General features: G+C 37.2%; 1 protein-coding gene across 3 annotated transcripts in view; it reads left to right on the forward strand.

Moving 5' to 3' along the window:
• Positions 1-25,838, forward strand: part of CCDC126 (coiled-coil domain containing 126) — a 38,015-nt gene extending 12,177 nt beyond the window's left edge. For 2 of the 3 annotated variants that reach the window (XM_058527246.1, XM_058527243.1), the window contains 2 exons: positions 7,440-7,825; positions 24,004-25,838. In XM_058527246.1, the coding sequence (XP_058383229.1) occupies positions 7,588-7,825; positions 24,004-24,188 (423 nt within the window). In that variant the 5' untranslated portion in view covers positions 7,440-7,587 and the 3' untranslated portion in view covers positions 24,189-25,838. Of the gene's footprint in view, positions 1-6,401; positions 6,513-7,439; positions 7,826-24,003 lie in introns of those variants that run through there. The other variant, XM_058527249.1, reaches the window with a different exon arrangement.
• The last annotated feature ends 1,268 nt before the right edge of the window (positions 25,839-27,106 follow it).

Here is a 27,106-nt window from a genome sequence, read left to right on the forward strand (position 1 = left end):
AATTGAAATATAACCTTTCAATGTTTCCTTAAATTATAAAAATACATACCTGCATCATTTAAAATTTGGAAAAAAAAATTTCTAACCCGTTTTAGCACTTGTCATTATGTCTGGCATAAACTTAGAAGTATAAATTTAGAAATTGTAACTTTTCATCTTAGGTTGGATGCTTCTTAAGATTATCTCATTGCCATTAGTAGTGTTTTCTAGTGACATTTTCAAATATTGGCACACTTATTTATATTGAGGGACAGGCATTTTGATTTTCCAGTCTATTTCACCTTTCCTCATGGCATCTACCTTTTTTTTTTTATTTTATTTTATTTAATTTTTTGTTTATTGCAGTAACATTGGTTTATAACATTGTATAAATTTCAGGTGTACATCATTATACTTCTATTTCTCCATAGATTACATCATGTTCACCACCCAAATACTAATTACAACCCATCACCACACACATGTGCTGAATTATCCCTTTTGCCCTCCTCCCTCCGCCCTTCCCCTCTGGTAACCACCAATCCAATCTCTGTCTCTATGTGTTTGTTTATTGTTGTTATTATCTACTACTTAATGAAGGAAATCATATGGTATTTGACCTTCTCCCTCTGACTTATTTCACTTTGCATAATACCCTCAGTGTCCATCCATGTTGTCACAAATGGCTGGATTTCATCATTTCTTATGGCTGAGTAGTATTCCATTCTGTGTATATACCACATCTTCTTTATCCATTCGTCCCTTGATGGGCACTTGGTTGCTTCCAAGTCTTGGCTATTGTGAATAACGCTGGAATGAACACAGGGGTGCATGTATCTTTACGCATTGGTGTTTTCAAGTTCTTTGGATAAATAGCTGGATCGTATGGTAGTTCTATCCTTGATTTTTTGAGGAATCCTCATACTGCTTTCCATAGTGGCTGCACCAGTTTGCACTCCCACCAGCAGTGTATGAGAGTTCCCTTCTCTCCACATCCTCTCCAACACATGTTGTTTCCTGTCTTGTTAATTATAGCCATTCTGACGGGCGTGAGGTGATATCTCATTGTAGTTTTGATTTGCATTTCCCTGATAGTTAATGATTTTGAACATCTTTTCATGTGTCTGTTGGCCATCTGTATATCTTTGGAGAAATGTCTGTTCAGGTCTTTTGCCCATTTTTTAATTGGGTTGTTAGTTTTTTTGTTGTTGAGATGCATGAGTTCTTTATGTATTTTGGAGATTAAGCCCTTATCAGATGTATGGTTTGCAAATATCTTCTCCCAATTGTTAGGTTGTCTTTTCGTTGTGTTGATGGTTTCCTTTGCTGTGCAGAAGCCTTTTAGTTTGATGTAGTCCCATTTGTTTATTTTTTCTGTTGTTTCTCTTGCCCGGTCAGACACGGTGCTTGAAAATATGTTGCTTAGACCAATGTCGAAGAGCATACTGCCTATGTTTTCTTCTGGAAGTTTCATAGTTTCAGGTCTTACATTCAAGTCTTTAATCCATTTGGAGTTAGTTTTTGTGTATGGTGTAAGGTAAGGGTCTACTTTCATTTTGTTGCATGTGGCTATCCAGTTTTCCCAACACCATTTGTTGAAGAGACTTTCTTTTCCCCATTGTATGTTCTTGGCTCCTTTGTCGAAGATTAGCTGTCCATAGATGTGTGGGTTTATTTCTGGGCTTTCGATTCTATTCCATTGATCTGTGTGTCTGTTTTTGTGCCAGTACCATGCTGTTTTGGTTACTATAGCTTTGTAGTATATTTTGAAGTCAGGGAGTGTGATACCTCCAGCTTTGTTCTTTTTTCTCAGGATTCCTTTACCTATTCCGGGTCTTTTGTGGTTCCATATAAATTTTAGGATTCTTTGCTCTATTTCTGTGAAAAATGTTGTTGGAACTTTGATAGGGATTGCATTGAATCTATAGATGGCTTTAGGAAGTATGGACATCTTAACTATGTTAATTCTTCCAATCCAAGAGCACGGAATATTTTTCCATTTCTTTGTGTCTTCTTCAATTTCTTTCAGCAATGTTTTATAGTTTTCGGTGTACAGATCTTTCACCTCTTTGGTTAAGTTTATTCCTAGGTATTTTATTCTTTTTGTTGCAATTGTAAATGGGATTGTATTCTTAATTTCTCTTTCTGCTACTTCGTTGTTAGTGTATAGAAATGCAACTGATTTTTGTATGTTGATTTTGTATCATGCAACTTTACCATATTCGTTTATTACTTCTGAAAGTTTTTTGGTGGATTCTTTAGGGTTTTCTATATATAATATCATGTCATCTGCAAATAGTGACAGTTTCACTTCTTCCTTTCCAATTTGGATCCCTTTTATTTCTTTCTCTTGCCTGATTGCTCTGGCTAGGCCTTCCAGTACTATGGTAAATAGGAGTGGTGACAGTGGGCATCCTTGTCTGGTTCCTGTTCTTAGAGGGATAGCTTTCAGTCTTTCACCATTGAGGATGATATTAGCTGTAGGTTTGTCATATTTGGCCTTTATTATGTTGAGGTACTTTCCTTCTATACCCATTTTATTCAGAGTTTTTATCATAAATGGATGTTGTATCTGGTCAAATGCTTTCTCTGCATCTATTGAGATGATCATGTGATTTTTATTCTTCATTTTATTAATGTGGTGTATCATATTGATTGATTTGCGAATGTTAAACCATCCCTGCATACCTGGAATAAATCCCACTTGATCATGGTATATAATCTTTTTAGCGTATTGTTGTATGCGATTTGCTAGTATTTTGTTGAGGGTTTTTGCATCAGTGTTCATCAGTGATATTGGCCTGTAATTTTCTTTTTTTGTGTTGTCCTTGTCTCGTTTTGGTATCAGGGTAATGTCGGCTTTGTAGAATGAGATAGGGAGCTTCCCCCCCTCCTCAATTTTTTGGAAGAGTTTGAGAAGGATAGGTATTAAGTCTTCTTTGAATGTTTGGTAGAATTCACCAGGGAAGCCATCTGGTCCTGGACTTTTATTTTTGGGGAGGTTTGTGATTAATGTTTCGATCTCCTTACTGGTGATTGGTCTATTCAAATTCTTGATATTTCTTCTTGATCCAGTTTTGGAAAGTTGTATGATTCTAAGAATTTATCCATTTCTTCCAGATTGTCGAATTGGTTGGCATATAGCTTTTCATAGTATTCTCTTATAATCTTTTGTATTTCTGAGGTGTCTGTTGTAATTTCTCCTCTTTCGTTTCTGATTTTACTTATTTGTGCCTTCTCTCTTTTTTTCTTGGTGAGTCTAGCTAAAGGTTTGTCAATTTTGTTTATCTTTTCAAAGAACCAGCTCTTGGTTTTACTAATTTTTTCTATTGTTTTTTTGGTCTCTATTTCATTTATTTCTGCTCTGATTTTTATTATTTCCCTTCTTCTACTGATTTTGGGCTTGGTTTGTTCTTCTTTTTCCAGTTCCTTTAGGTGCATTGCTAGATTGTTTAAGATTTTTCTTGTTTGTTGAGATAAGCTGTATTGCTATAAACTTCCCTCTTAGAACTGCTTTTGCTGTATCCCATAAATTCTGGCATGTTGTATTTTCATTTTCATTTGTCTCCAGGTATTTTTTGATTTCTTCATTGACCCAGTCATTGTTCAGTAGCATTTTGTTTAATCTCCACGTATTTGTGGCTTTTCTGATTTTCTTCCTATAGTTGATTTCTAGTTTCATACCATTGTGGTCAGAAAAGATGCTTGGTATTATTTCATTCTTCTTAAATTTATGGAGACTTGTTTTGTGGCCTAATATGTGATCAGTCCTGGAGAATGTTCCATGTGCATTTGAAAAGAACGTGTATTCTTCGGTTTTTGGATGGAATGCTCTGTATCTATCTACTAGGTCCATCTGTTCTAGTGTGTCGTTTAAGGCCAATGTTTCCTTATTGATCTTCTGTTTGGATAATCTATCCGTTGGTGTAAGTGGAGTGTTAAAGTCCCCTACTATTATAGTGTTACTGTCTATTTCTGTTTTTATGTCTGTTAGTAATTGCTTTATATATTTAGGTGCACCTACATTAGGTGCGTAGATATTTACAAGTGTTATATCCTCTTGTTGGATTTTTCCCTTGATCATTATGTAATGCCCTTCTTTGTCTCTTTTTACAGTTTTTGTTTTAAAGTCTATTTTGTCTGGTATGAGTACTGCTACCCCAGCTTTCTTTTCATTGCCATTTGCGTGGAGTATCTTTTTCCATCCCTTCACTTTCAGTTTGTGAGGGTCTTTAGGTCTGAAGTGTGTCTCTTGTATGCAGCATATATATGGGTCTTGTTTTTTGATCCAGTCAGCCACCCTATGCCTTTTAATTGGAGCATTTAGTCCATTGACGTTTAAAGTAGCTATTGATAAGTATGTACTTACTGCCATTTATTAATTTTTTTTCTCAGTGTTTTAGTAGTCCTTCTCTGTTCCTTTCTTCTTTTATACAGAATTGATGGTCTCTTTAGTTTGACCTCTGTCTGAAAGCTCTACTCTTTAACTCCCCTCCTCCCTCCTTTTATGTTTTTGATATCATATCTAACCTCTTTTTTGTGCATTTGTATCCATTACATTCTTATCATGGAAATAAATAATTTTTCCTATTTGTGGTCTTCTCTTTTCCCCTTAAATCAGTCCCTTTAACATTTCTTATAGCACTGGTTTCTCGGTGACAAACTCCTTTAATTTTTGCTTGTCTGGGAAATTTTTGATCTCTCCTTCCATTTTGAATGATAACCTTGCTGGGTAGAGTATTCTTGGCTGTAAATTTTTTCCTTTTAGCACTTTAAATATATTGTGCCACTCTCTTCTAGCCTGTAAGGTTTCTGCTGAGAAGTCAGCTGATAGCCTTATGGGGTTTCCTTTGTATGTAACTTGACTTTCTCTTGCAGCTTTTAGGATTCTCTCTTTATCTTTAATTCTGGACATTTTGTTTATGATGTGTCTTGGTGTGGGCCTCTTTGGGTTTATCTTGTTTGGGGCTCTCTGTGCTTCCTGTACCTGGATGTCTGTTTCCTTCCTTAGGCTAGGGAAGTTTTCATCTATTATTTCTTGAAATAGATTCTCTGCCCCTTTGTCTCGCTCTTCTCCTTCCGGGACACCTATAACACGGATGTTAGTGCACTTGATGTTGTCCCAGAGCTCCCTTAGACTGTCCTCACTCTTTTTAATTCTTTTCTCTTTTACCTGTTCAGCTTGGGTAATTTCTTCTAGTCTTTGATCCAGCTCACAGATCTGTTCTTCTGTATCCTCTACTCTGCTTTTGAGTCCCTCTAGTGAATTTTTCATTTCCAGTATTGTATTCTTCATTTCTGATTGGTTCTTTTTTATATCTTCCACTTCTTTGTTGACATTCTCACTGAGTTCATCTATTCTTCTCCCCAGATCAGTGAGCATCCTTAACACTCTTAGTTTGAACTCTCTGTCTGGTAGGTTGCTCATTTCTGTTTCACTTAGTTCCTTTTCTGGGGTTTTGTCCTGTTCCCTTACTTGGAATGTGTTCCTTTGCCTCCTCATTTTGCCTCTTTCCCTGTGCTTGTGCCTACCTATTAGGTAGGTCAGCTACGTCTCCTGCTCTTGGATAGGTGACCTTATGTAAGTGATGGCTTAGTGAGGCCTGCAGTGTGCTTCCCTCAGTTCTCAATGTTCCAGGGGTGACCCCTATGTGGGCTATGTGTGTCCTTCTGTTGTGGCCTGTTTGGTCTCCCTGTAGGAACCCAGGGAGGCCGAGTTATGCTCCTGGCCAGCTGTTGTAATGCTCAGCTGCTTGTAGTTGTTTTGGGCCCTTCAGTCTCTTTATCAGGTGTGGGGAGCCCAGCACAGTTGGCTGCAAGTTCTAATACCACATTTGTGTTGCAGTATTTCTTTTAAGTGAGTGGACCCCCAGCGTGGCAGGTTGTTAGGCTCAGGGCCTTACAATTGCTGTAAGCCTCTAGCCTATTAGGTCTCTTGTCAGCTCTCTGAGGATTGCAGCTGGGTGGGGCTGGCCTCAGGCACAGGAGCACCCAATTGTTTCAGGCTTTGGAAGGTGCCGCAAACCCCCTATGTGGGTCTTTGGGAAGCACAAGTCTTCTGCAGCTGACAAGCCCTGCCACCCACAGATCCACACACGCAGTCAATACAGTCCTGTCCCGTGTGCGCGCCCCGACCTCCTGATGCAGACCCAGTCTCTCCCCAGCGGGAGCCCCACACACTCCGCCACCACCCCACACTCTCCACCCGCTCCTTGTGCACGTCCTGCCCCGCTGAAGTCGGCTCAGTTGCCAGGCTGCAGTGAATCCAGTCACCAATCTATGCAGGCCCACAAGTTGCCTGAGGGCTTGTTGTTGGGTGGGGCCAGTCTCTAGGGTGGGCTGCCTGCCCTGGCTGAGCTGGATTAAATCAGTGCTCTAGTGGGTGGGGCAGACCCGGGCTAGCAGGCCTCAGGGAGAACTCCAATGGCGTCTGTGTCAGCACGCCCACACCAGGCCACAACAATGGCTGACGCCAATGTCCCAGTCCCTGGAGAGGTCTCACCTCCCACCGAGATGCACCCAGGGCCCGCTAGGTGAGTCTCTTTTCACCACAGCACTGTGCACCTTTCTTTCTGGTGATTTTAAGTTGCTTTCTGAAACGGGTGACTTTGCGTGTGGGCCCTTTAAGAGCCGGTTTTAGTTTCTTTGTGTACCAGCTTTTCTGGGGGTGTTCCCGAATGCTTCAGTAGCAGGCAAAGTCAGATATTATGCCACTCGTCTCAACTGTGCTGGGTCCACAAAATGCCCACAGTGGGGGTGCTCCCCGGCTCAGGGCCCCGCGCCTCCAGGGAGGTTGCGTACCTGTGGGCTGCTCCCGGGCAGCCGTGACGCTGGTGGCTTGTGAAGGCGGCGTTTTTACTCTCCAGAAGGGAGTCTCTGCCTCTTCCACCTCAATTAGGATTGTCTGTTGTTGCAGGAGTTCCTCTTATCCAGTTTTCAGTTCTGTCTCAGGGGTACTTTTTCCACGAATAGTTGTAAATTGGCTGTGTCTGTGGGAGGAGGTGAGTTCAGAGTCTGCCTATGCCGCCATCTCGACTTCCCCCCTACCTTTTTTGTTTTTAAAGGAAGAGGAGGAGAAGGAGGAGTAGCCTTTAGGTATTTAGGTTGGTGACCTGTATTGGAATAGACTGAGATCTCCTATAAATCTTATTGTATATCCATAGTTTTAGTTATAAATGACAAGAAGAAGTCATTAAAAGACTTTGTGACCATGGTGGCATTTTTTTTCCAAATATTCTCGGTGAATTGACATTTATTTCTAGTTTGAAGTTTTTGAAGAGCTATGTAAATGAAACTAATAAAAGACCTGGAAGCTTGCTTACTGGTGGAGAAAATTGTCAAAGAAGATGATATAGTTCCAAATCAAAACTACTTATAGAATCTCTTCTTAAATCTATTATTGTCTATTCCGTTACTGATATAGTTAAGACTAATTGCCTTTTTTCTTCTCAATTTTACAGAGTTAATGGAGAGTTGGAGGCAACCTTACTGAAGATGAAGAAAATACAGTATTAGAGGAGATTTTTTTCTTTTTTCTTTCAGAAGTCTTGATTGGTGGCTTGCCTATAGTTACCACTCTTCAGTTGAGTATTGTTTGCTTCATCAAAAATGATTTTTACAATCTCAAGAAAAAATATGTCCCAGAAATTGAGTTTATTGTTGCTTGTATTTGGACTCATTTGGGGATTGATGTTACTGCACTATACTTTTCAGCAACCAAGACATCAAAGCAGTGTCAAGTTACGTGAACAAATACTAGATTTAAGCAAAAGATACGTTAAAGCTCTAGCAGAGGAAAATAAGAACACAGTGGATGTCGAGAATGGCGCTTCTATGGCAGGATATGGTAAGATAACTATAGAATATTCCTGGTTTTCTCCTCTTCAACCTATCCCCATCTAAAGATAGTCATGGAAATCCAACTCATTACTTCATGCATTGGTCTTTACAAAGTAGTTTTTTCTTGACTTTTTATTATGAAAAATTTCAAATGTCCTGAAAAATAGAAGTAATGTGATAAATACCGGTATATCCGTCACCTAGATTTAACAGTTATTAACATTTTGCAATATTTGTTTTGTCTAATTTATGAAGAATATTTAAAGTAAATTGGTAAATTATAGAAATTGTGACATTTCACTGCTACATATTTCCATATATGTATCTCTAAAAAAAGGGCTTTTTCTACATAATTACAATACTATTATACCTAGTTCACACTTATATTTTCCTGATTGTCCCAGTATAAACCATCAATTGTATAACATCTATTAATTCCTAAGAAGCAGCATTTACCTATATCTCCAGTACTGTTTATTGTCATTCTTCTTTTCACATCCTGGGTTCCTGCTATGTTTTAAGTTCCTTGTGCGTGCCATGTTCTCTCTTGCCTTTAAGACTTAAAAAAAAAAAAGGAGAGAGAGAGAAGAGAGAGAACACTTTGTGTGTAAATGAGTATGTGGGCATTTTCTTTTTTTAAATTAAAGTTGTACATGTGTGTATTTAAAGAATCAAAATGTGTTATGATTCTTGTAATAAAAAAGGACAGTTCTTCTCACCTCCAACAGTTCTCAAATTTCCCATTCCTCAGAGCCAGCCATTTTAAATTATTTCATCAGATTCGTTTGGTGATTATCTGCATATCTCTAAGTAACGTACTCTATGACCTGCTTCTTGATTTTTCAATTACAGGAGTTATCTGTTAACTTCCCACTATGTAAGGTGATGCTTCAGCTTTCGTTCTTACCCAAAAGTGCATCCCCCTCCCAGGCTGTTTTCACACACCTGTCCTTCTTGTGCTGCCATTTTCCCATCATAATTTTGGTTAGAACAGTATTCAGTGTTTGCATTATTATGAGTGTGTTAATGGTATTTATTACTGAGCCATGTAATACATTATGATTTCCTGTACTTTATTTTCTCCTCTAGAATAAGTATCAATTTTTGTTTCTTTGCCTAGTTTTCTACCCCAGCTCTCCCACAGTTATCTAAATCTCCTCCCAGCGTATTCAGACGCATTAGGTATTTCATCACTTTTCTGAAGCGTTCTTATGTTTCTTCCAAATATGTCTGGTGATCCTTAGCCTTTTGAGGCTTTTTTTTTAAGAGAGAGACACTAAAAGCTTGAAAGGAAGTATTAAGTTGTTGGGTGGTATTCACTATAGGATGATCTGGCTGGGACACTTTCTTGGGAGTATCCTTAATATTTGTAATGACTTCTGATACCAAACTACCTGGAGTTAGGCCAAATTTCATAAGTTAAGGGCATAATCCTCCACAATACTATCCTCACTAAAGACAGCAGCCACAAGTTTGGGTGTCCCTAGGCCACCCTTATATCTGACCAGCTGGCTACAAATTTGAGGGTTCCCGCTACCCCTTCAGGTTTGATAATTCAGTAGATCAGCTCACAGGACTCACTGAAAGCATTACTCTTACTATTACAGTTTTATTATAGCAAAAATAAAATCAGAACCAGCCAAAGGGAGAGACCCATAGGGCAAGATCTGAGAGAGTTCCAGATGAGAAGTTTTCCTTGTCTTCTCCACATGGAATCAGGACACATTCCCCTTCTAGCGCATCAGTGTGTGACGATGTTGAGAGTATTGCCAACTAGGAAAGTTCACCCGAACTTTGGTGTCCAGAGTTTTTATTGGGGTTTCATTGTGTAGTTATGATTAATTAAATCACTGGCCACGTGGTTGAACTCAAATTCCATCCTTTTTCTCCTCCCTGTCATCGACTGAAAAGCCCTAACCTTTTGGTTGGTCTTTTGGGCATGGCTAGACCCCATCCAGAGTCATCTCCTTGGCACAAACTATCTAGGGGCCCACTCTGAGTCACCTTGTTAATATGAACTATTAGATGTGGTCCCAGGGGCCCACTTATCACTCAGGAAATTCCAAGCATTTAGAGGCTGCCTCCCAGGAACTTGGGACAAAGGCCAACCAAATTCTTTATTACACAATATCAGTGTCTGTTTCTTTGGGGTATTCCAGATATCAGTGTATTTCGGTCTTTCCTATTGAGCTGGTCAGATTCCCTAGAGAAGGACTTCCAATCAATCTCTTGCTGGAGAATATAGACGTCCAAGTGTTCTGGGATCTGAGTGAGAGGAAAAGGCTCAGGGAGGAGGGGTAGCCTCAGCACTCACTTATTAAACTTACTCCCCCAGGTTTCAGTGTGGTACCCAGGCCCTCAACTCCTTTTCTGGCTTTAGAAAATACATCTCAGATTTTCTGTGATGGGGGAGGGACTGTTGCTCAGTTTGGGATGGTATAGAGAATTTAGGAATCAAATTGCTTCACAGGTAAATTTTCACCCAGTCCTTCTGTTTTTAATTCCTTCTTTACCCCTATTTTCATTGGTACCTGGTGTCACAATTCCTGGACCTTTTAAGGGTGGACTTTTGTGGAGAAAATGGAATCGCTTCCTAGTTTCTCTTACTTCTAAGAGCCAACTTTTTCGGCTCTGCTAAGTCAGTTAATACTCATCTCCAGCTTCTGGAGTTTTGTTGTTAATGTCTCCTCTCTTGTTACCTTTGGCTTTGTGGATTTATGCTTAAAAAAAAACAGAGAGAGAAAAGCACTTTTATTATTTCGGTGAGTATCCAGAGTCAGCAGAGGTTAAATACCTTTGTTTAGTTTACCATCTTTATCTGGGAATGCCCTGGGCACTTTCTGTTTTTTCTTCTCTCCCTGATGATGGTTTTTATGAAGTGAAGAGGGTTAGTCTGCATTTGCTCTTGAGGATCAAATTTAGATAACGAGAGCTGAAGGAGTTGGTATAAACCGAGATGGAGGTACTTGTGGCAGATACAGATGGAGAAATCATATTGTGTTGCATTCTGCTTAGTCCAAGGACACTAATAGAAACAATGAAGAAGCGATTCTTTGGGAACAAGAGAAATACTTGAAAAAAAATTCCTTCTACTTGAGCAAAATAACTGTGATATTTTAAAAGGTAGCTGTCTGTGCTGTGCTGTCCAGCTGTGTATAACGATACAGTTTTAAAAGCAAAAATGAGACCCATCTACACATAGTATTTTATAAACTGTTTTAAAATTTAACATATGGTGGAGATATTTCTATGTCAATGAATATATACCTGCATCACTTAATGGCCACATGGTATTTAACCAATCCCCTGAAATGTCTTTTACTTATTTCTGATTATAAAAATGTTATGTTTATTATAAGCATTCAGATATTACAGAAATATACAGCTTAGATAATTAAAAGAGCAGAACGAAAGTCAGTTAATTTGGCATATGTTAGGGGTAGCATACTTTTTCTTAAAGGGCTAAATAGTAAATATTTTTGGCCTTGTGGGTCATATGGTCTCCGTCGCAATAAATGAGCATGGCTATGTTTCAATAAAACTTTATTTACAAAGACAGGCAGCTAACCAGCTGTAGTTTGCCAACACATGGTTCAGCACATTGTTTTATTTTGAACAAAAATGGAATTGTACTATGGATACTAGTTTGCAACGTATTTGTTTTCACTTAATTACTGTGGATATCTTTCCATGTTGTTATGTGTAGGTCTATCTCATCCTTTTTTAATGACTTAATATTGTTTCATTTTATAAACGTTCTTTTTTTTTCCTTATTCTATAATGATGGATAATTTGTCGTTAACCTTTTTTGTGTGTTTGATTCAATGCTGCAATGTATGTGTGTTTGTATGTATATGAAATATATGTGTGAGTATAAGTATGAGGGTATTCATGTTTGTGTGAATGTTTCAGAAGGATAGATTTCCTAAAAGTGGATTTTTTGGGTCCAGGATATGCATGTTAAATTTAATAGACATTTGTCAGATTGCCCTCCAGAATGGTTCTGTAGGATACGTTCCTACTACCACTTTCCCACCAGTGTGTATACTGGTATTTCTCCACACTATACCAATTCTATTTGATTTTAAATGGCATCTAATTGTTTGCGTTTGCATTTCTTTGTTTACAGGAGAGGTTAAAATATTTTCATGTTTGTTGGTTATCTGCATTTCTTGTGTGTATGATAGTGAGTTGTTTGTATCCTTTGCCAATTTTTCTGCAGGGAAATTTCTTAATTGACTGATTCTTTGTAGAGACATTAATGCTGTCATATGTTGCAAATGTTTTTCTTCTGGTTTTTCAGTTGTCTAATAACTTGTTATGTTTTAAAAATTTGTGTAGTAAAACGTGGCCATTATTTTTTATGGTTCAGTTTTGTGCTTAAATTTTTTTCTCCAAAACTTACGTTCTAATATATTATGGTTTAGTGGTTTGTTTGTTTTTTACATTTATGACTATAATATAGTTGAGATTTCTGGTGTAAGCAGTAAGAGATGCAGGTTCTTTTTTCCAAATTAGATAGCCAGTTTTTCCAGTTTTGTTATTTGAATTCCATCCTCTGCTCCATTAATTTGAAATGGCATTATAAGTTACAGTAAGATGAGAATTTTACAGATTCTGGAGAACTTGAACAGTTAGCCATGTATAGAAACCATTTAGCTTCTCGTTGCTATACAAAAAAGATAATCAGTCAAAAATATTTATTGAATAATCTTTTCTTAAGCTCTTTAACCTCTTTTTCCCAGGTAAAGTAAGCATATTTTATTGGTAAATACTTATTGGTAAAATAAGTATATGCTAATATTTTTTAATGCTAGTCTACAATGAAGTGTTACTATCGCAAAGGCCATGGACCAATGAATTCAACTTTATAGATTACTATCTGTAAATTTTGAGCAGTAACTTATGTTTTTTCTTTAACGTATAATCATTTCCGACTGCCTTATCTCTTTTTCTCAATATCCGTAGTCTTCTCTGATGTAATTTTGTTTCTTCCGATATAACATTATCTATTTTGGATTCTGGGGTTTGCCTAGAACAATGAATTGGGGATACTTGCTCTGAGCTTCACAGAGACTATTATAAACACCTTGCAGTTGATGCATGGTTTCCTATACCTGTTTCTGAATCTACAGCAACACCAGTCTTTTACCACCTCAGGCTTTTCCATCCAAATACTGACCCTGCTTTCTTTTAAGAGTTTTGCTTTTACTATCTGCCAGTGTGGCTGAACACTTTAAAAAAAATGGACTCCATAAACATTTTAGGAGAATTGGAGAATAATTTAATGTTAATATTTAAATGTTCTTCCACACAAATCTACCAAAAATTCCTTTTAGAAACTGAGGTTAAAATTTCTTACTTTAGGGCCCGGCCCCGTGGCCAAGTGGTTAAAGTTCTGAGTGCTCCGCTTCAGGGGCCCGGGTTCATGGGTTCGGATCCCTGGCATGGACCTGCTCTACTCGCCAGCCGTACTGTGGTGGTGTCCTACATATAAAGCAGAGGAATATTGGCATAGATGTTAGCTCAGGTCTAATCTTCCTCAAGCAAAAAAAAGAGGAAGATTGGGGCCAGCCCCGTGGCTTAGCGGTTAAGTGCGCGCTCCGCTTCTGGCGGCCTGGGTTCGGATCCCGGGCGCGCACCGACACACCGCTTCTCCGCCATGCTGAGGCCGTGTCCCACATACAGCAACTAGCAGGATGTGTAACTGTAACATACAACTATCTACTGGGGCTTTGGGGAGAAAAATAAAGGAGGAGGGTTGGCGTTAGATGAAAAAAAACATGAGGAAGATTGGCAGTGGATGTTAGGTCAGGGCAAATTTTCCTCAGCAAAAGAAAAAATATTTCTTACTTTAATCAATTTTTTAGATATGTAAGCTATTATATAAGTAATGAATGGAAACTGTTATAAACAGTGTTATATAGCAGCAAACAAGCTGCTAGAGAATATCTTTTATAGTTGAAGAAAACTAGTTTTAAAAAATCCCCTAAACTGAGGACTTTGGGAATATGGAGATCTACCTTTTCCCTGTTCCTGTGCTATCAGTCTTTCCCCATTATTCTCATCTAAGTGCAACTGAAAACTCTGGACATTTTATATAAAACAAACATAAGAAGAAACTGGAAGAGAAAAAGTCAGACTAGGTAGGGACCTCAGGACCAAAGGAATGACACAGAAGTATGTTTCTTGGGTTTTCTTTTTACCTCATATATTCCAGACTTGGCGCTGAAGAAGCCAGCAACTTAGAAATGCCACCAGGCACAGACTAAAAAGCCCCAAAAGAAGCCTGTTCTCTGTAGCCAAGAAAAGGGCAGCATAGCAAGACAGAAAACTTTTAGACTATAACCCTTCTCCTCCAGCCAAACACCACAGAAAAAAGTTGTGGCTGTGCCATCACCTGCATCTTCAAAGGCCAAGTAGGGAGCCTAGACTTCCACCCTTGTGAAGCTGTAATGGGGCATCCAACACCTGCCCCTGCCACCCATGGTACCAGTGGAGACCACATGGGGAACCAGGACTTCCACCCCCACATGGCGGTAATGAGGTGCCCATGCCCCTCCCTCTGGGGTGATATCAGAGGAGTCCTAGTAGAGAGTCAGGACTTTACCATTGCCCAGTGGTAAGGAGGCCATCCCCACCACAATGTCAATGAAGAATACATGGAGACCTGGAACCTTCACCTCTATCCAACAGTGATGAAGAGCTCACCACCCTCAGGTGACAATGGAGGCTAAGTGGGGAACTTAGACTTCTGCTTTCACCTGGCAGTAACAAGGTGGCACCCCTCTGCCCTTCCACAGTGGTATCAGAGGAAACCACCTAAAACAAGAGGTTTAAATAAGATACAAAATCTCATTACATAATATGTAAATATCTAGGTTTCAGAAATAAATCACTTGTGAGACCAAGAACTGGGAAAATCTCTAACTGAATGAAAAAAGACAACCAATGACAGGTATTAGAATTATCTGAAAAAGATTTTAAAGCAGTTGTGATTAAAAATGCTTCAATAAGGAATTAATGAACAAAAAGCAAATGAAAAAAACAGAAAGCCTCAACGAAGAAATAGAAAATTGCAACAGATAAATAGAGCATATAAAGAAAGACCAAATGGAAATTTTTGACCTGAAAAATACAATAATTGAAATAAAAAGCTGATCAGATTGACTCAACAACAGAAAGGAGAGGACAGAGGAAAGAATCAGTGAACTGGAATATAGAACAATGTAATTACCCAAGCTGAGTAACAGAGAGAAAATAGAGTGGGAAAAAAAAAATGAATAGAGCTTTAGGGAACTGTGGGACTATAACAAAAGACATAACATTTGTGGTGGTGGAGTTTTGGAAGGAGAGGAGAATGAGAGTAGAGCTGGAAAAATACTCAAAAAAATATGGATACAAACTTCCCAAATTTGGCAAGAGATGTAGACCTCAGATTCAAGAAGCTGAGTGAACCCCAAGCAGGATAAGTCCCTCAAAAATCCATGGCAAGGGCTGGCTCCATGGCTTAGCGATTAAGTGCATGCGCTCCGCTACTGGCGGCCCGGGTTGGGATCCCGGGTGCGCACCGATGCACCGCTCCTCTGGCCATGCTGAGGCCGCGTCCCACATGCAGCAACTAGAAGGATGTGCAGCTATGACATACAACTATCTACTGGGGCTTTGGGGGAAAAAAGGAGGAGGATTGGCAATAGATGTTAGCTCAGAGCCGGTCTTCCTCAGCAAAAAGGGGAGGATTAGCATGGATGTTAGCTCAGGGCTGATCTTCCTCATAAAAAAAAAAAAAATCCATGGCAAGATACATCATAATTAAACTTCTGAAAACTTAAAGAGCGACTAGGAAAAACAATCTTAAAAGCAACTACAGAAGAATGACACCTTACTTATAGTGGAAAAACAATTCAGATGACAGCAGATTTCTCATCAGAAACCATCAAGGCCAGAAGGAAGTGGCGAATATTTTTCAAGTGATGAAAGAAAAGCACGATCAACCCAGAATTCTGTACCCAGAGAAATATCCTTCAGGAATGAAGGAAATCAAAGACATTCTCAGATGAAGGAAAAGAATCTGTCACCAGCAGACCTACCTTAAGAGATGGCTAAAGGAAGTTCTCTAAACGGAAAAGAAATGACAAAAGGAGGAACCCTGGAACTATCAGGAAGGAAGGAAGAACATAGGAAATAAAAATAAGGGTGATTCGGTAGCTTTCCTTCTTGAGTTTTCTAAACTATAATGGTTGAAGCAAAACTTATAACATTGTCTGATGTGATTCTAAATGTATGTAGAGGAAATATTTAAGGCAATATATTATCAATGGAATGAGATAAAAGGATGGTGTATTAGAGTTTTCCAGAGAAGCAGAGCAGAGAGAGAGAGAGATTGATGGACTTTAAAAAAATTGGCTTATGCAACTGTTGGGGCTGGAAAGTCCAAAGTCTGCAGGGCAGGCTAGCAGGCTGAAAATTCTGGCAAGAATTGATATTGCAGTCCTGAGTCCAAAGGCAGTCAATCTGGAGGCAGAATGCCTTCCTATTCCAGGAACCTCAGTCTTTTTCTTAAGGTCTTCAGCTGATAGGCTGAGGTTCACCCCCATTGTGGTAAGTAGTCTTTACTGAAAGTCTACTGGTTTAAATGCTAATCACGTCTAAAAACTACCTTCACAGCAACATCTAGACTGGTGGATTTGTCTAGGCACCATAGCCTAGCCAAGTTGACACATAAAATGAACCATCACAGATGGTAAAGAAAGGTAAAGCTTATATATTTCACTCAAATTGGTAAAATGACTGTGCTAAGTTATGTATATGATGTAATACCTAGAGCAACCACTAAAACCATACAAAGAATACATTCAAAAACACTACAGATAATCAAAAAATAATTGTAAAATATATTCAAGTAACCCACAGGAAGGCAGGAAAAAGAAAACAGGGAAGTGAAAAACAGAACAAACAAAACAAAAAATGAAATGACAGACTTGAGTCGTAATATATCACAATTATATTAAATATGAATGTTCTAAATATACCAGTTAAAGGACATGGGCAGACTAGATTAAAACATGTGACCCAGGTATGTGCTCTCTGCAAGAAATTCACTTCAAATTTAATGACATTGGCTTGCTGAAAGTAAAAGGATGGAAAAAGATATATCATGCAAACATTAATCACAGGAAAGCAGGAGTGGCTCCGTTAATATCACATAAAGTAGACTTCAGAGCAAAGAAAGCAACTAAAGTCAGAGAAGGCCATTATGTAAGTATAAAAGGATCAATCCACCCAGAAGAAATAACAATCCTAAATGTGTACCTACAAACTGATAGAATTAAAAGGAGAAACAGATAAATCCACAATTACAGTTGAGAACTTAAACACCTCCCTCTCAGGAACTGGTAAGAGAACTACTAGACAGAAAATCTGCAAGGATATAGAAGATCTAAAGAACACAATCTAATCAATGGAATCTTATTTACATATATAGAAGCTTCATCAACAACAGCAGAATACACATTTTTTTTAAAGAGTCTATGGGATATTCACCAAAATAGTGATCTTATCCTGGGCCATAAAACAAACCTTAACAAATTTAAAAGAATTGAAATCATGCAGTGTGTTCTCTGATCACAGTGATTTCAAAGTAGAAATCAATAGCAGATAATAGGAAAGTCTCCAAATAATTGGAAACTAAACAATACACTTCTAAATAATTTGTGGGTCAAAGAGGAAGACTCAAGGGAAATTTAACGAGTACGTTGAACTAAATGAAAATACAACATAAGAACTATGGGACCCAGCTTAAAGTAGCGTTGAGAGGGAAATTTAGAACACTAAATGCGTACATTAGAAAAGAGGAAAAGTCTCAAATTCATAATCTAATCTCCTACCTCAAGAAACTAGAAAAAGAAGAGCAAAACAAACCCAGAGCAAGCAGAAGAAAGGAAATGATCAATATCAGAACAGAAATCAATGAAATTGAAAGAAAAGCAGTAGGGAAAATCAATGAAACAAAGAGCTTGTCCTTTGAAAGGGTCAAAAAAATTGACAAACTTCTAGCAAGACTGACAAAGAATATAAAAGATACAAATTGCCACTATCAGGACTGAAAAAATGATTATCACTACAGACCATGCAGACATCAAAAGTATAATGAGAGACTACTATGAACAAGTCTACACACATAAATTTGATAACTTAGATGAAATGGATCAGTTCCTTGAAAACCACAAACTTACCACACTCACCTAATATGAAATAGATAGTTTGAATAGCCCTATAACTATTAGGGAAATTGAATTTATAGCTTAAGAACTCTCAAAAACGAAATCTCTAGGCCCAAATGGTTTCACTGGAGAATTCTATCACAAGTTTGTGAATTAATATCAATTCTAGACAGTCTTTTTCCTGAAAACAGAAGAGGAAGGAACAATTCCCAGTTCATTTTATGAAGCTAGTATTTATACCAAAATCAGACAAAGATAGTATAAGAAATAAAAATTACAGACCAGTCAATATCCCTTAGGGATATAGATGTGAAAATCCTTACGAAAATATTAGCAAACAATTTGGCAACATAAAAAGAATTAAACACTATGACCAAGTGGCGTTTATTCCAGGGATGCAAGGCTGATTCAGTTTTCAAAAATCAAGCAGTGTAATCTACCATATTAACAGACTAAGAGAGGGAAGTGAGTTTTACTATAAAAGGGCAACATAAGGATCCTTGTGGTGATGGAAATATTCTGCAGCTTGACTGTATCAATGTCCGTATTCTGGTTGTGCTGTTGTATATAGTTGTGCAAGGTGTTACTATTGGGGGAAACTGGGTAGAGGATACAGGAATTTCCATATTTATTCACTTCTTACAACTATATGTAAAGCTACAGTTGTCTCAAAATAAAAAAGTTATTTACCAATTAAAAAAAAGAAAACCTAAACCAAGCTGTAAAATGAGTAATTCTTGTATTCTAAATATGCTAAAGGAAAGTCAATCTCAAAATTCCTATCAGAAGTGATTTTGATGTGGCTATTTAAAACATAGCTTATTTATGATGTATCATTTAGTCAAATCCATTATCTAGCTTTTCTTTTTTCACTTAAGAAAAATTAGGCTTATTTTATGTTCCTAGGCATTTAATTTTTAAAGTTTAATGGGAACATATCTTGAGCCACTCATGAGATCTAAACAGTGGACCTTGCAATATTAAGTAGGGAAGTAATAAACAATTTGTTGAATGACGTAATTTATTCAGCACTCAATCGGAGAGGATAGCTGTAGTAAAAATGTAAAATATTAAACAATATACATTTAATTATAGAGTTTATGAGGTTTTTGAAACCACTTTTATCTAACAATGCTCTCTTTGCTCTGATATTTGAATTAGTTCATATTTCTTAGGAAGCATTTTTGTTTTATTGCCAGCTTCATCATAAAACTTTACAGTGGGTAATTCACTTAGATAATCAAGAAGTGACTTGTAAGTTTTCTTCCTTGTACCGTTAAGCTGATGTTAGTGGTGGTAAAATATCAGTTTGAATTTGAAAAATATTAATAAGGAAAAGTTTTTGAGTTATGCAATACATTAAACACTTCTGTGTTTTATTTTCATTAGTCATTTTGCATTTTCCTGCAGTTTTTGTGTCTGTGTGTAAACACGTGGTTATCTTTATTCATATCTGCCTCTCTTCTATACAACAGATTTGAGGCAGCTCACGTTAAGAATACAAACAACAGAACCTATTGATATAAATAAGACATAAGTCAAGACAGAGGCATATAAGCATGGGGTCCACAAAGGCATGTGTACTTGCTGTTTGTGCTGGTCCTCTGCTTGGTTGCCCTCAGATTTATTCCTTACCCTCTTTCTCTGTTCTGTTTTGTATCTCAGGGGAGGGTGATTCCAGTAGGTGGCGTTTTCCAGGTTCCCAAATCAGCTTGCTTCTACCTGTGTTCAGCCAGTGGGAGGCACTGGCAGGAGTTTGGAAAGTAGGAGGAAGGAAAAGCTCTAGGGTATATTTCTCCCTCTCTCTGTGCCTCAGCTGGTGTCTCCTTTGTAGCACCAGCTCCTGCCGGACTGCCTCTCTTGGCTTTGTTTTCCACTGGGTGTCCTTGGACTTGGGCTCTGGTAACATCACTGCTTTCTCTGTCTGTTCCATAGACCTTGGGATGATAGTGGCTTCCTACTGTGCCTCACAGTCTCTGGTTATGTTTAATATAGTTAGAGTCTTCTTATATCCAATATCTTTAGTATATTTAATAGCATTATGTCCTCCTGATTTTTGTGTACTGTGAAGTAATTGGGCTAGGTACTGTTTTGATAGTATCTATATACTGTTATGAGCCTTTGTAATAGCCCTTTTTTTTTTTCTTTTCAACCATTTCATTTCTTCTCCCAGAAAAGGGAAGCTTAAAGCAGAAATAGAACAATTTTAAAGGATTTTATTCCTGAATCTGATCCTTCATGTCAGTCTCAACAGTGATACGACTTACCAAACACATGCATCAGACATTCAGCAACTGTTCATTTCAAACATTGGTTGAGTGTCTACTTAGTGATGAAGCATCAAGCTGGGTGAACTGAGAGTAAAAAGATGGATATGATAGGGTCTCCACTTTCAAGTTGCTTTTAGGGGTTCTGAACAGGGGCCCATGGTAGGGAAGGAGTTCTTATTGCTAGCACCTTCAGCGATAGGGCTTTATGAGGAAGTACTGTAGACTTCCATATAATAAAAACATGTAATTCCCATAAATATGTAGTCCCATAAAATGTAAACTTAAAATTGTGTTGTGAATCTAGAGAAAAGGGGAATTTTGGTGTATTCAAAAGAATCCAAAGTTCGGGAAACATTAGTTTTGTTCTGGTTTTTCAGTTTTGTTCTGATTTTTATATCATGGAGCAAGGTGGTTAAAATCTCTTAGTCTTTTGTAATATTTTATTAAAAAAATTGATTTTATAAAATTTGAAAGGGAATATTTAATGATAATTTAAGACATTGCTAAAGTAAAATTATCATATAATTTTTCTCACGAATCCCAAGTTTTCCTTTAATTGCTATTCTCAACCCTAACTCTAATCAGTGATTAGGCTGTATGTTTATAATTCATGTCACACCTCAGCTTGGTGTCATACCTCGTAGGGCTTTAGCTTCATTTATGTTAACATGCTGGTAAGCCCCACCTTAGTCTATTCTGTCTAGCCTTCTCTGGCCTACCTCTTCAAATATTGTATAAGAGGTGACTGCCAGGGAAAAACGGAGATCCAGTAGTTACCTTTTAGTCTTGTTGCTGAAGAATTTTAAAAAATACTTAATTCTCTCCTATTTACCAAATACTATTATAACTCTTGATTGAAAGGTCTTAATAAAGAAACTCCTCTCCCCGTCTTTTATTTTGAAAATCTTCAGTCTGCAGAAAATTGGGGAAAATTATATGGTAAACGTCATATATCTTTCGTCTAGACTCACCATTTGCTAAAAAGTTTTCTACGTTTGTTTTTATCTTTCCCTCTCTATACAAATATATATGCTTTTTTGGGGTACCATTTGAAAGAAGTTGTATATATCATGACATTTCATCCCTAAATACTTCTTGTCAAAGGATTTTTCTTGTACTTTTTTTCTTGTAAATTCCCACTAAATTAGAATATATAAGTGCTCATGACAAATGATGCCAGAAGATACACTGCTTGAAAAGTTTCATTCTTGCATGACTAGACTTCCTCCAAATAAAGTTTTCCCCTCACTTTATATTACATTCATTTTTTATGTTTTACTTTTTAATAAGCATTTTCTAACCACCCTCTACCACCCACCACCGCTACTCTCCCTACTTTCTGATATCTTTTTTTTCACTTTTAAAAAATTGTGGTAAAATATATATAACATAAAATTTGCCATTTTGACCATTTTTAAGTGTAAGTTTAGTAGCTTTAATTATATTGACAGTGTTGTACAACCATCACTACTAACTTTTCAAAACTTGCATCACTCCAAACAAGGAACTCTGTAATCGTTAAGCAATAACTCACCTTTTCCCCTTCCTCTGTCCTTGGTAACCTCTAATCTACTTTCTGTGTCTATGTATTTGTCTATTCTAGATAGTCCATATAAGTGGAATCATACAATATTTATCCTTTTTTGTCTGGCTTATTTCACTTTGCGTAATGTCTTTAAGGCTTACCCATGTTGTAGCATGTATCAGAAGATCATTCTGTCTTATGGCTAACTAATATTTCGTTGTGTATATATACCACATTTTGTTGATTTCTTTGTCTATTGATGGACACTTAGGTTTCCACTTTTTGGTTATTGTGAATAATTCTGAAATGAACATTGGTGTACAAGTATCTCTTTGAGTCTCTGCTTTCAATTTTTTGGTGTGGAATTTCTAGGAGTGGAATTGCTGGGTCGTATGGTAATTTTATGTTTAGCTTTTTGAGGAACTGCCAAACTGTTTTCCATGGTGTCTGCACCATTATATATTCCCACCAGCAGTGTACGAGGGTTCCAATTTCTCTGCATCCTTGCCAATGCTCATTTTCCCTTTCTCTGATTATAGCCATCCTAGTAGGTGTGAAGTGGTATTTCATTGTGATGTTGGGTGTCTTTTTGTGTGCTTATTGTCCATTTGCATATCTTCTTTGGAGAAATGTCTCTTCAAGTTCTTTGCTCATTTAAAAAATCGGGTTATTCTTTTGTTGTTAAGTTTAGGAGTTCTTCATATGTTCTTGATATTAAGCCCTTATCAGATACATGATTTGCAAATCTTTTCTTCCATTCTGTAGGTTATCTTTTCTCTGTCTGGATAATGTTCTTTGATATGCCAAAGTTCTAAATTTTGATAAATGCCAATTGATCTATTTTTTCTTTTGCTTGTTCTTTTTCTGATATCTTGGTAACAGAATCATAAGCAAATTTATCAGTTGTTATCAAATGATTTTTATCCTGATCACAGATTAGGGTTTGAGGTGCTTTCTTTGGTCCAGGATCAACAAAAAATAACAATATTAGTCGCCATGGATTGAATACCTAATATGTGCTAGGTGCCTTTGGGAAACCTGAGAAAAAAGAGTTCTAAGGAAGAAAAGGGTCATAATTTCATTCTTGCCAAGTAAATTCTACTGAAACCCCTTAACCTCCCAAAGAGATTAGAAGATATAGTCTTCCCCATCATTTTTTTTTTTTTTTTTTTTTTGGTGAGGAAGATTGTCCTGGAGCTAACATCTGTTCCAATCTTATACTTGTATATGGGAATATGGGATGCCCCCACAGTATGGCTTGATGAGTGTTGTGTAGGTCCGTGCCCAGGATCTGAACCTGTGAACCCTGGGCTCCTAAAGCAGAGGGGGCAAACTTAACCACTGCACCACCAGGCCAGCCCCTTTCCCCATCATTTTTTGGAAGAAATTTTAAGTCAGAACTACTGCTAGTATCTCTACTGCACTAATCAGGCTCCTAGCATCTGCCCTGGATCCTAGGCTCCCCGCACACTTCAGCCTGTGGAGGGTCTAGGTTTCTTGTTTCTGCATTTGATTGAATTTCTTACTTAGCTCAGCTAGCTTTTTACCTTGCCTGCTGAGTCCATAGTCATCTTTACAAACTGCTTAAAAAACTCAAGGTAAATGTGTTCCTTACAGAGGGACTAACATTTTGAACCAGACTTTAAATCTGTTTTATTGCACTAGAAAAGTGAGAGTTTCCCCCACGTTTATAACTCTAAAAATTCCTTTAAGAAGGTCTATATGGGGGTCGGCCTGGTGGTGCGGCGGTTATGTGCGCGCGCTCCGCCGCGGCGGCCTGGGGTTCGCAGGTTCGGATCTCGGGTGCGCACTGACGTACCGCTTGTCAAGCCACGCTGTGGCGGCGTCCCATATAAAGTAGAGGAAGATGGGTACGGATGTTAGCCCAGGGCCAATCTTCCTCAGCAAAAAGAGGAGGATTGGCAACAGATGGTAGCTCAGGGCCCATCTTCCTTGCAAAAAAAAAAAAAAAGGTCTGTATGTGATGCTATTGATTAAAATAATTAGGCTTTTCCTATTTGTCGTATGAGTGCTTTCTCTCTAGTATATTTTCTCTTAGATAATTGTTCACTCAATAATTGTTCACTTTTCCCTCAAACTATGAAAACACAAATAGTAAATGCTCTGCCAATGTTTAATATGGTTTATTCTGATTTTTTTCCCCTAGCGGATCTAAAGAGAACAATTGCTGTCCTTTTGGATGACATTTTACAACGCTTGGTGAAGCTGGAGAATAAGGTTGACTATATTGTTGTGAACAGCTCAGCAACCAACAGTCCCAGTGGTACTAGTGGGAATCTGGTGCCAGTCACCACAAATAAAAGGATAAATGCATCAGGCAGCATTAGATAGCAGTTGAGGATCACCTTGTGCTGCTACATCCACTGTCGATTATATCCTATGGCAGAAAAGCTTTTAAATCACAGGCTAGGATAGAGTAATACTTTGCGATAAAAGCTCTACGCATTTTCAAGGAATATGCTGGATTCATGGAACTCTAATTCTGTATATAAATTTTAAAAGTTGTTAGTTTGCTTTCAGGCAAGTCTCTTCAATGCTGTACTATATCCTTAAAGGGAATTTGATAACATGGTTGATGTAGTAAGCAGATAGGTGATCTTTGTATAAGTCTTTTGTGTTTGAGATCAAGCTGAAACAAAAATACTGAAGGACATGGATTCATTTTTATAAAATATTTATTTAAATATATAACATGTTTTTCAGACAAATGAAGAATATTGTTGTTGAATCATTCTGTCATGTGTTCTCAATAGATGTAACTGTTAGGCTAATACTATTAGGAAATGTGCTTCCTCTAGTACTATATTTTGTTAGATTATGAGCAGAGAAAGGAAGTATAATGTTGAAAATAATGTTTTGAAATCATGACCCAAAGAATGTCTTCATTTGCACTATCCTTCAGAATAACTGAAGGTTAATTACTGTATATTTTTAAAAATTACATTTGTAAGAGTATAATCTTGAAATGGGTAGTAGCCACTGTCTGTAACCTATTGTAAACATTGGGACAATTACATAATGTTAAAATAGTAATCTGTAATCTCATATGTAACATTTTCTTATGTATTTTCTGAAGAATAAAAGATTTTTATGATGAGATTAGAAACTAAGTTAAGTATTAATTCATGATTTTTCACATACATGAATGTTAATTTAAAAGTTTAACCCTTTGCTTGTCTGTGCTATCAGGAAAGCACATTATTTCCATATTTGGGTAATTTTTCCTTTTATTATGTTGGCGGGGAGGGAGAGACTGAGATATTTGTGAGTCTGGGACTCGTAAGGACTTTAGCTAGATGTACATAATAAAGGTATTTGTGCTACATTACATTGCTTGGAAAATGTTAACATTATATGAGAGTATCCTGCTTTATGAAATTTTGGATTTGTATAACAGATACAGTAGATATTCATTTTATATAATGACTACTTAAAAATAATTAAGAACCTTTAAAATAATTTAAATTATGAAGACTGACTATCGTTTCAGGATAATAGCTATTGTAAATAGCACAAGAGATCCTAATCATGGGTAATTTTAGTATAGAGCAAAGTACACCTTTATTTAAATTTCCCTTGTAGCAAATTTAATTGCCATATGGTGCCCTATATTTCATAGTATTTATTCTCTATAATAACTGCTTAAGTGCAGCTAGCTTCTAGATTTAGACTATATTGAATTTAGTTCTGAATATTGTATTGTTCATTATTACAATATGCTACCGTACATAGTAGCAATATTTATAATGTTATATTAAAATAAGTATGAGAAAATATTGTTTCATGAAAGGTAGCTTTCCAAACTCTTTTCTCTGTACTGTACCTTTATGTGAAGAAATAATTACATACTGTTGCCAGGTGAAGTTTGGAATAATTGTTCAGTCTCTCTTAGTAGATTGGACATTTTTGTTTTTTTGTTTTTCAGGGATGAAATAAAATATGTTATTTGTACTTACAAAGTGTTATAAGTTTTTTCTTTAATGGTGGTTGTGCATTTAATAAATGGTAAATGATTAAATGGAATCATAGATAATTTTGGGTTTTGTTCCATCAATTTCAGATAACTTTTTCAAGAGAAAAAAATGGAAGGTTGTCTTGTTCAGGATAGGAGAGTTTGAGTCCAGGGATTGATGGGAACAAGTCTGGGGATTGTGATCAGAGGTGGTTCCTAGGTTTGTACCTCAAGTTGAAGTTTACTGTTGTTTTTAAAAGTCATGCCTTAGTATTTATATCCTCAGTTAATCTTAGTTAATTGAGACATTTGCACAGAGGGTGTCACTAAAGATACTAAAGACTTGCCAATTTTTGGAATATCTTTGGGTTTATTGTAAGCACTGTACTGGTAAAAAAGAAAACATTATTTCACATAGTTAATGATAACTTGGGTCTCATTTGTCTTTAAGGAACACTTAGGACCTTGACTCTGGAGTTAGGTAGACTATGGAGGCTCAAGTCTACCTTTTTAGTGACAACATATTCTTCCTTATTTTGAATTTCTAGAATCTGCCACATCTCATTTAATTATGCCTCAGAGGCCCAAACTGTTAACAGCTTACATAGGAACCTCTGACTTGCATGTTTGGTTTAATGGCAAACAATGTTCTGTTTTTAACCAAACACTTTGAGCTAAATAGGTATCAATGTTTTCCCTTTTTTTAAGAGAAGTGTTCAATCTGAAAAGGGGACATGATATAATAAAAGAGACAAAAATAAAGGAGTTAATTGAAACCATTTTTTAATAATTGAAATCCCTGAATGATTCTTAACTTTTAGTTGGAGGAATGGTAGGGTTCATATTTCAAGAGAGCTTGAGAGCTAGAGAGGGAGAGGAGAGAGAGAAATGAATATGAAAATGAGAATAAATACAGAAAAACAAAATGGGAAAAATCTGAAATTTTTCTACCCAGGGATAACTGCTGTTGACATTTTAGTATATAAATGTGAATATGATCTCCCCTGCCCACACTCTTTATTGACTTCTCATTTGCACTTAAAATAAAATCCAGCATTCTCACTGTGGCCTCAAAAGCCCTGATTTGCCCCTGGCTGCCTTCTCTCCTTATGTCTTACTACCCTCCCCTTCCTAATTCCCCTTCAGCCATAGTACTGACTTTCTTTTCCTAGGACATACCAAACATGCTTTTGCCTCAGCAACTTCAAACTTGATATTTCTCTATTTGCAACTCTCATTCCCAGATATTTTCATGGTTCCCTTCCTCACAGGTGTTGGGTCGAATGTTACTTCTTAA

The sequence above is a fragment of the Diceros bicornis genome, chromosome 3 (genome assembly GCF_020826845.1).
Source record: "Diceros bicornis minor isolate mBicDic1 chromosome 3, mDicBic1.mat.cur, whole genome shotgun sequence".
Taxonomy (NCBI): Eukaryota; Metazoa; Chordata; class Mammalia; order Perissodactyla; family Rhinocerotidae; genus Diceros; species Diceros bicornis.